Source organism: Myotis davidii, unplaced genomic scaffold (assembly GCF_000327345.1).
Source record: "Myotis davidii unplaced genomic scaffold, ASM32734v1 scaffold299, whole genome shotgun sequence".
In the NCBI taxonomy this organism is placed as follows: Eukaryota; Metazoa; Chordata; class Mammalia; order Chiroptera; family Vespertilionidae; genus Myotis; species Myotis davidii.
This window is the reverse complement of record NW_006293088.1, coordinates 5,486,865-5,496,694: the sequence shown is the minus strand read 5'-3', so window position 1 is coordinate 5,496,694 and position 9,830 is coordinate 5,486,865. Positions and strand designations below refer to the sequence as shown.

At 53.1% G+C, this 9,830-nt stretch overlaps 1 protein-coding gene across 1 annotated transcript in view; it reads left to right on the top strand.

The window, feature by feature from the left end:
- Positions 1 to 9,830, top strand: part of DISP3 (dispatched RND transporter family member 3) — a 27,174-nt gene that overhangs the window by 1,387 nt on the left and 15,957 nt on the right. The window contains exons 2-7 of the mRNA XM_006766720.2: positions 600 to 825; positions 3,485 to 3,621; positions 4,494 to 4,628; positions 5,390 to 5,550; positions 7,535 to 7,674; positions 9,464 to 9,612. Of these exons, the coding sequence (XP_006766783.1) occupies positions 600 to 825; positions 3,485 to 3,621; positions 4,494 to 4,628; positions 5,390 to 5,550; positions 7,535 to 7,674; positions 9,464 to 9,612 (948 nt within the window). The remainder of the gene's footprint in view (positions 1 to 599; positions 826 to 3,484; positions 3,622 to 4,493; positions 4,629 to 5,389; positions 5,551 to 7,534; positions 7,675 to 9,463; positions 9,613 to 9,830) is intronic.

The following is a 9,830-nucleotide window of genomic DNA, read 5'->3' as shown; positions in this document are numbered from 1 at the left end:
GGGGTCTGTAAGGGGCAGGGTTTGAAGCAGCCTCGGGTGGAACTTGTAAGGAATGGGGCCTGAATAGGGCTGGGGACAGGGTTTGGAGGGGTTGCTTGGAAGGTTCAGTACTTCAGGGGCTGGAAGGAGGATGGGGAGGGACTTGGCTGTGAGGCTGAGTCAGGCTGGGGCTGAGCGCTGGGCAGGCCTGAGGCCATCTGAGAGAGGGTTGGTAGCAGGGTTGGGTGTGAGATGAGATCCAGGGCAGGCAAGGAAGGAGGTTTGGGCACGTGCCTGGATGGAGGGGGATTGGGAGTTAGTCCATGAGCCTTGAAGTTAGCTGAACTTCAAACAAAAATGAAAATGTCAACTAAGTGGGAGCTGCCTGCCCGTGGGGTAGGCTCAGTCTCCGCTGTCCCGCCTTTAATCTGCCTAGAACCTGCCCACGCCCCCCTTAAACCATCCCTCTGTCCCATTAGGAACAGCTTGGGGTTGCTCGAGGGGCAGTTTCCCATTTCCTTCGAAGGGGCGAGGTGTTGAGGAGGGGAGGGTGACCCTGATGCAGGGCTGGTGGGAGTTGACCTGCTGAGCTCTTTACCCCACCCCCACCCCCCCTGCACCTGCAGGTTCCCTAGAGCTGGCCATGACTCACCCCGAGTTCTACTGGTACGTGGATGAGGGCCTGTCTGCAGAAAACCTCAAGAGCTCGCTCCTGCGCAGTGAGATCCTGTTTGGAGCGCCCCTGCCCAACTACTACTCTGTGGACGATCGCTGGGAGGAGCAGCGGGCCAAGTTCCAGAGCTTCGTGGTCACCTACGTGGCCATGCTGGCCAAGCAGTCTACCAGGTAGGCAGTCCGGCCACACCCGTGAGTGCCTGCCCTTGCGTGCACAAGGGAAGGGCTATATTAGGATAGGCCAGTGGTCGGCAAACTCATTAGTCAACAGAGCCAAATATCAACAGTACAACGATGGAAATTTCTTTTGAGAGCAAAATTTTTTAAACTGAAACTATATAGGTAGGTACATTGTTATTAACTTAATTAGGGTACTCCTAAGGCTTAGGAAGAGCCACACTCAAGGGGCCAAAGAGCCGCATGTGGCTCGCGAGCCGCAGTTTGCTGACCACTGGGAGAGGGAATTGGTTTTCAGGTGCTTCTTTCTCATAAGCCCCAGATCCCCTTCCCTGCAACCTTTTCCCTAGGAAGTCTTTCTGTCCAATCAGGGGCAGAGCCAGATATAGCCTCGCTACCCCTCTGACAGGTCAAAGGCTCCTCTTCTTGATCATCACTAATGGTGAGTGAGCCTGACAGCTCTGGAGGAGGTAGGAAATCCCAGAACTCTTGCCCTGGAGGTCTTGGGTATTGATTTTTTTTTTTTCCTGCAATGGAGCTTGAGGGCTTTCTGAAAAGAGTATTAACCAGGGATTGAGAACTTCCTCTCTTCCTCTATATCCAGGGAGATAGTTGACAAATCACTTCACTTCTCTGGGCCTCAGTTTTCCTACTTGTGTATTGGGGATGACGAGTGCTGCTACCCTTCTGGAGCCAGGAGGAAATGAGCTAAGAGATTGGACGGTGGGCTGTCCAAAATTACAAAGCCCACAAGAGGTGGGATGGGGTTAAAACCCAGGCTCTCTCATTCAGAGTCCCCACCCCTGGGTTTTCTATGCCAGTTGCTGCGTTAGGAGTTCCTCCCAGCCTGCTTCTTTGTCAGGCAGACCCCCAAGCATCCTCTAAGATCCAGCCTGGGAGGATTCTTCCCTGCGGCTTGGATTAAATGCCCTTCTACCCCCTGCCACAGTCCCCCTCCTTCTCCCCAAGGGAGGCAATAAAGAGCGTACACAGGCTTTGCAGTCAGACCTATCTGCAGTCAGATCCCAGTTTCTCCACTCAGCTGTGGGAGTTTCAGGGATGTATTTCACCTCTCTGAGCTACAGTTTCATCAGAGCCCTTGCCCATCTGTATCTTAGTCGTTTAATTCCTTGTCACTCGAGGTGCAGTCCTCAAATCAGCAGCACCCGCAGTTCCGGGGGCTTGTTAGAAATGCAGAATCTCAGAGTCTCCAGGCCTTTCCTACACCTACAGGATTTCCAGGTGACTTGTTTGCACATTAAAGTTGGAGGAGTTCTGGTTTAATTATGTCTCACTAGAGTGTGAGTTTGTTGAGGACTGGGATTGCTCCTGGCTCATTTCTACAGGCTTAGCCTCTTGCACAGCGCCAGGAACCCCTTAGTGGGGTTTGTCTGGGGGAGGGAAAGGAGGAGGAAGCCCCGGGGAAAGGTACTTGCCTGGGTTGGGAAGCTGGGAGGTGCTGGCTGTAGAAGGAACTTCAGGGTTTCAGATACCAACGCCTCTGCCTGATACGCTCGGCTGCTGAGGCAACACCCCTGCTCTGAGTAAAAAGCCTCTCTTCCCCTTCCTGTCCTCCCAGGGCTTCATGGGAGTAGTGACATGCAGGACCCTTATAGACGTGACTTAGCACCTTCCTTTGGGTTAATAAAATCTTTTTTATTATTCTATTATTGGTTACCCAAGAGATCGTAACGTGCACCGTGACTTATTACAGAATAATACAAATTGTCACTTTTACTACTTCCATGATAATATTAGAATCTTAGAACACAGTTCACTGCATTTATAACCCTTCAGCCTTTTGCATTTTGTTGCATGCATTTTAATTCTATATACATTTTAAACCTCATAAGACACTACAGTATTGTTTTACTGAGTCAGTTTTCATTTATATTTACTCACATATTTACCTTTTCTGTTGCTCTTCATTACTTTCTACAATTTTATGTTTCCCTCTGGGATAATTTTCCTTATATCTGAAGAACTCTCTTTAGTATGTTTTTTAGTACAGGTTTTCTGGGGACAAATTCTCCTTTGTTTGCTGAGGAAACTTCTTTTACTTTTATTTTTAAAGTATATGTCTGCTGGTTTAGAATTACAAATGGGCAGTTATTTTCTTTTAATACTTGAAAGATGTTGATCCATTGTGTTCTGACTCCCATCATTTCTGTGGGAAAGTCAGCTGTCCATCTTTTTGTTGCCCTTTGAATGATGGTCCTTTTTCCTGAGGCTGCTTTTAAGATTTCTCTTTGTCTTTGGTTTCACCAGTCTTACTATGATTTATGTTGGTGTGGTTTTCTTTGTTCTGCTTGGGGTGCACAGAACTTCTTGAATCCATGGGTTGATAACTGGATCAGGAGTTTTAGGAGTTTCCTGGCTATTGTCTCTTCAAATATTGCCTCTGCCTCACTTTCTGTTTCTTTTCCTTTTAGGGTTCTAATTACATGAATGTTAGCTCTTTTCACTGAGTTTCAAATGCTCTTCTCTAGTTTTTTTCTTTTATGTTTTGGTTTAGTTATTCCAGTTCACTGATCTGTCTTCTGTTGTATCTAATCTGCCATTGATGTGGATAACTCCTGGTGCTCCGCAGGTGTTGACAGCCATCTCTAATCCACTTCCATCTTTCTCTCTCCATGTTCCTTCCTTCCCCCAGCAAAGTCCAGGTTCTTTATGGGGGGACAGACCTCTTTGATTATGAGGTGCGCAGAACCTTCAACAACGACATGCTCCTGGCCTTTATCAGCAGCAGCTGCATCGCCGCCCTCGTTTACATCCTCACCTCCTGCTCAGGTAGGGCTTCTCTGGAGGTCGTGTCTCCTCCCAGTGTGCTCCTATCTGGACAAAGCCTTCCTTCTGAAGAATGCCAGAAATAGTCTTCTCTCCACCGTGTCAGAGCTGGTGGGGAAGGGTGCTCAGAAAACACTTTCCAACCCAGGCAGGTAGGCTGAGGTCCAGAGGTGGGTGGGCCTTACCCAAGGGCCCCCACTCCCGGGACCTCACACAGTTTAACCTTTTGCCCTTTGACCATTATTGTTCTTGCTGGTAACCTTGTTTGGGGGAGTCTGGAGTATTGGAACCTTATTATGGATTATTCTGCACACTGTTTTAGTCCCAAATCAGCCACATTTCTGTCCCCCAGTGTACTTTTCCAATGCTACCTCCCCATGTACCCTAGTTCTTCATACTATGTATACAGTAGGAACTCTCTATTGCCCAAATGAAAATGAAAAAGACATTCATCCATTCATCTATATAACAAACATTAACTGGGTACCAACTATGTGCCTGATGCTCTAAGGTTTCAGGGATCCAGTGGTAAACATCACAGACACACTGCCTATCCCCATGGGGCCTTTGCCTACTGGGATGGCAGGCACAAAATAAATATGTAATGTTTGCAATTTCCTAATGGCCCTGGAGATAAGTTCTGCAAAGATGAGGGCCCTTGAGCAGACTGCCTTACTCAGAGATGGCTTCCTCTGCCCCTCGGGTCTCTGGTTTAGCCCCTTCTCTGGGTATGGAGAACTGTGCTGGGCATGGAGGGGGTACTCCATGGTGGGGGGCAGGTGTGAGGCAGGACCGGCCATGGTCAGGGATGCTAAAGAGGGGGTGTGTTCCATGGGGCCCCCCCACTGTACTCCCTGTCCCCTTGCCCCACCCAGTGTTCCTGTCCTTCTTTGGGATCGCCAGCATTGGCCTCAGCTGCCTGGTGGCACTCTTCCTGTACCACGTGGTCTTTGGTGTTCAGTACTTGGGCATCCTCAACGGCGTGGCTGCCTTCGTGATAGTGGGCATCGGTGAGTTGCCCCTGTTGCCATGGCGACGGGCTTCCCACTTGAGAACTCTGGCCTTATCCCAGGATGCAAAGCCTGGCTCCTGTGGAGTCTCCAGAGAGTCCCTCTCAGACCTCGAAGCCTCGGAGTGTGGTGGGAGGTAGAATAGGGGTGAGGAGCAGAGCTCTGGCATATGGTGGTGGAGCCCCCAAGGGTGGAGGAGCAGGGGAGCCTGCTGGATAGAGGTTAAGAATGGTGGGGGAAGTCTAGCCGAGGCGGGAAGGAGGCCAAGATTTGCAAGAAAGAACCTCGTTGTGGGAGTGGGGTGTGGCCAAAGAGCACGGCGGATGGGGCTTGGACTCCTGATGGGTGGACCCGAGGCTCAGCTGGGTCTTTCCAAACTCCAACCTGAGAAGCGGGATTTCCCTGGAGCCTGACCTCTCAGGGGTCCCCTCCGGGTTGGGCTAGGCCAGTGACGGCGAACCTATGACACGCGTGTCAGAGGTGACACGCGAACTCATTTTTTTGGTTGATTTTTCTTGGTTAAATGGCATTTAAATATATAAAATAAATATCAAAAATATAAGTCTCTGTTTTACTATGATTGCAAAGATCAAAAAATTTCTATATGTGCCACGGCACCCGAGTTAAGTGAGGGTTTTTCAAAATGTTGACACGCCGAGCTCAAAAGGTTTGCCGTCCCTCGGCTCGGCCCAGCCTGGGTCTGATCCTGGAGACAGCAGTGATCCTGAGCCTGCCCGCTGGCCTGGGACTCCCTCCTGCAGGTGTGGACGACGTCTTTGTGTTCATCAACACCTACCGCCAGGCCGCCCACCTGGAAGACCCGCAGCTTCGGATGATCCACACCATCCAGACGGCAGGCAAGGCCACCTTCTTCACCTCCCTGACCACGGCCGCCGCCTACGCAGCCAACGTCTTCTCCCAGGTGGGGGACCGCCCTCGGTGCCTGCCCCTGCCTCCCCGTCTCTCCCGTACTCCCCTGGCCCCGTTCTCTGCTCTTTCCACCGCCCCTTCTCCTGTGGCCACACAGCCTTTTTCTCAGGCTCTTGCCATGTCGGCAGAATCCATTTTTGTTACTTATCACGATTACCAGAACTTAACAAATGAGACGATTATAATAATACAAACAAAATGTATTATTGATGCTCATTAATAGTAATCCAGCATCTGCCCTGAAGAGCATTTGGCAGTTTCCAAAGCTCTTTTGCATTTAGTCCTCATGAAATACTTGTGACAAAGATGTCATTACATCCCTGTTTTCCTAATAGATAAACTGAGGCCCAGAGAGGGAAGGTGACTTCTCCAAGGTCACATAGCTGGTAACTGGTGAGCCTGACCACGTCTCCTGACCACTGGCTCTTTCCACCCATGGGCTTGGTACTGCGTTGTCATCACTCACACTGACCATCCTTTGGCCGGCCCCATGCTCCTCTGGGCTCCTGAGTTGGGCTCAGGAGAAGGCTCTGTTTGGGTCGGGCTGTTGGTGCTGACAGAACCTGAAAGCAGTGAGCCTGCTCGAGTTCCTGAGGGGTTTCATCGCCTGGGCTGAGCATCCCACTTAGAAACTGTGCTGAGCCGGCACAACCATGGGTGAACCTGAGAGGGTGCGGTGAAGGATTTAGAAAAGACGGACAAGGGAATAAAGCTGGGGCTGGGTGGGGCGCTGCCCTCTCTGATGGAGAGACAGCACCACAGCCTGCAAGCCGAGTCTTTATTTTATAGCAGATTCCATAAGGGCGTGGTCAAGATGTTTACAATGTTTTCGAGGTTTCGAATCATATGCACCGGATCAAGCTTTGTTTACTTGCTGCACCTCCCGCAGCCCATATCACCCAGCCACGTGGGACCACGGGTTCGGACCATAAGGTCAAGCTCACAACTATCGCCTTTGGCTATAATTGTGGTGGGACTTGCACGTGGCTTTGCCACCAGAGGATCATGCCCTCTCATTAGTCCCAGGCTTGAACCTGTCCAAACACTGTACCGGCTCTCCACAAGAAACCACTAGATCAGTGGTTCTCAACCTTCTGGTCCTTTAAATACAGTTCCTCGTGTTGTGACCCAACCATAAAATTATTTTTGTTGCTACTTCATAACTGTAACGTTGCTACTGTGATGAATCGTAATGTAAATATCTGATATGCAGGATGGTCTTAGGCGACCCCTGTGAAAGGGTCGTTTGACCGCCAAAGGGGTCATGACCCACAGGTTGAGAACCGCTGCACTAGATGCTTTGGGATAATCCAGGACTTCCTAGAGAACCACATCCAGGAAGCAGGCAGAGCTGAGTCCAAAGCCCACCCCTGCCACTTACTGGCTGTGTGACCTTAGGCAGGTTGTTAACCTCTCTGAGCCTCACTTTCCTCATGTGTGGATTAGGCGGGGACTGAAATGAGATGACTGTGAAAGTGTTTCACAAGCAGTGAAGGCTTGTCTGCTTGTTGCCTACGGTTTTCTCCCGTGCCGGTCCCTGTAACAATTCTGGAGCACACCCATTGCTCCGAGCCCCGGGCTCCCTCTTCCTGTCACGTGGCAGCGTTCGCTCCCTTCCCACTCACTAACGCGTGGCCTGGTCTAACGGGGTGTGTCTGGCTCCCAGTCATTCCTGTGATGACGGTGATTGCGCTTGCTCTAGGCCAGGCACTGTTCTAGGCAGTGGGCTGCAGCGCAGACAGGAGCCTTCTCTCCCTCCCCTGTTGTGTCCCCTGGCACCAGCCCTTGCCTTCCGATGTCCTCCTGGGCCAGTGGCCGCCATCCCAGCAGCCGGGCCTCCTCGTCCTGCCTTAGGGAGTGGGGTGGTCTGGGGTCCTGAGTGCCTTTGGCTGTAGAGTCCGCAGGCCCCTGGGCTCCAGGCCTGACCAGCCCCACATCCTTCTGCCCCCTCATCTCGTCTACCTCTCCATCGCCAGATCCCGGCCGTCCATGACTTTGGCCTGTTCATGTCCCTCATCGTGTCCTGCTGCTGGCTGGCTGTGCTCTTCACCATGCCTGCTGCCCTGGGCATCTGGAGTCTTTACATGGCACCACTAGAGGGCGCCTGCCAGACCAGGTGAGCTGGGCAGGTGGGGTGGGGGGCCTGTCCTCTCCCTGAATATCCTTAACAGTCCCTTTTTGAGCACCTTTTGTATGCCCAACCCTACGCTGCCCAGGGGACGAGGAAGGAGAAGAGAGCCCTGTTGGGTGGTTCCCACTTGTGACCACCTGTGTGTGCCAGGAAGTGGGCAAAGCGCTTTGGTACTGATCATATTGACACCCCCCACCTCCCCCCAGGACCCAGGGAGCTGGTTCCCCTCATTCTGCCCATTTTACAGATGAGGAAACAAGGGCTTGGGGAGGTTAAGCACGTTTCTCCAGGTCACCCACTTAGTAGGCAGCAGAGCCGAATAAACCCAAGAAAACCTGACCCGGATCCCAGGCTCTTAGTCAGCATGTTAAATGCCCCCAAGGCTCTGGTCTTGGTGGAGAAACAATATGTAGACACAGGAGCCGTGTGCCAGGTCGGACAGGTGAGTCCAGAGTTGCTGCGGAAGCTGAAGGCTCAGGATCTCGTGGGTCGGGTGGCCGGGGAAGGAGGGAGGGAGGGAGGGAGAAAGGGGATGGAGTCTGGCCCGGGGTTTGCCTAGGCTGGGATACTGAGGAATGAGGGAGGGTGTCTGGCCTGGGGGCAGGACACACAGAGGCAGGAACGTCGGGGGTCTGTGCCATGTCCTGACCATGTGAGCCAGGAGTGGTAGGAAAGGGTTGGAAGCCCAGCTCGGGGTTCAGGCTTTACAGCTCATGGGTGGTGGTGCGGGCTGGGCACTGCCCAAGGCCACTCCAGCTGAGGCACTGCCGTGCACTGTGGGCATTCACATCTGACTATTTCTTTTCTTTTAAATGTTTTTATTGATTTTAAAGAGGGAGGAATGGAGGATAGATAGATAGAAACATCGATGAGAGAGAAGCATCGATTGGCTGCCTCCTGCACACCCACTACTGGGGATCGAGCTCACAACCTGGGCATGTGCCCTGACTGGGAGTTGCACCAGTAACCTCTTGGTTCATGGGTCCACACCTAACCACTAAGCCACACCAGCTGGGCCTCAATTGGCTATTTCTATGACAGTTTTAGGACAGAGGCAAAATGTCTTGGGGAAGGATGTGTTTTCTAATCTCTACAGAGATTCCAAATATGCCCCCCCATCTCCATCTTCACCCCTGGCCCCCAGGTTGGGGCCGGGGACCAAGTGGACTGGGCTCCAGCCTCAGCGTCTTTGCTCGGCAGCTGGGACCTCGGGCGTAGGACTCAACCTCCCTGCGTCTCAGTTGGCTTGTCTGTTTCGGTGAAACGAGTGTAATTCCTGGGTAGGATTCCTGTGAGGATTCAGTGAGAAAATTCCCCTGGGGCTGGTAGCTGCTGCCTGGCACCGAGCACTCTTTATGTTCGCCGGGCGCATTGGTCGTGTTCCTAGGGTGAGCCTCGTCTCCCCCACATTCTCTCCATCAAGGCCGTGGCCACACTCTCAGCCCTCCCCACTTCCTTCTCCTCCCGGGTCAGGGCCCGGGCCTGTGCCAGCACAGGCAGGACCCTTGCTTTGGTCACCGTGATGGGTGGGGGTCTGCATGTTGTCGTCCCCGCTCCCTGGGTAATGGCTGCTTGGTCACTATTTGTCCCTCAGAGGAGTCGCTGGGGTGATGGAAGGCAGTCAGGGCAGGTTTCTGGAGTCCATGGTGAATGTGCCAGGTGAGATGTCAGTGGTGGCATGAGACCTGGGTTCCTGTGGTCGCCAGGACCCGGCCCCAGTCTCCCCGGACACCCAGACCATCGGGGCTCACCCCTCTCCCCACTCTCTCCCTAGCTGCCACCAGAAGTGTGGCCGCAAGAGCTCCCTGCACTTCCCCGGGGATGTGTTCGCCACTCCGGAGCGGGCCGGGGGTGGCCCCGCCCAGGGCCCCCTGCCCTACCTGGATGATGACATCCCCTTGCTGAATGTAGAGGAGGAGCCAGGTAAGAGGTGGTGCAGGCCTGACCCTGGCGAGGCCTGGGGCTGCCTCTGCTAGGGGAGTGACTCCAGACAAGATGGTTTGAGGAAGGGCTGGCCCTGAGGCAGGGGGCTGGGCCAATGGCCTGGGGGCTTCCCCGGAGAGGGTGGAGACAGGGCGGGCTTTGACTCCTTTAACTCCGGTCGGGGCCAGGCCTCTCACAGGGGCCCCCCCCTCAACCCC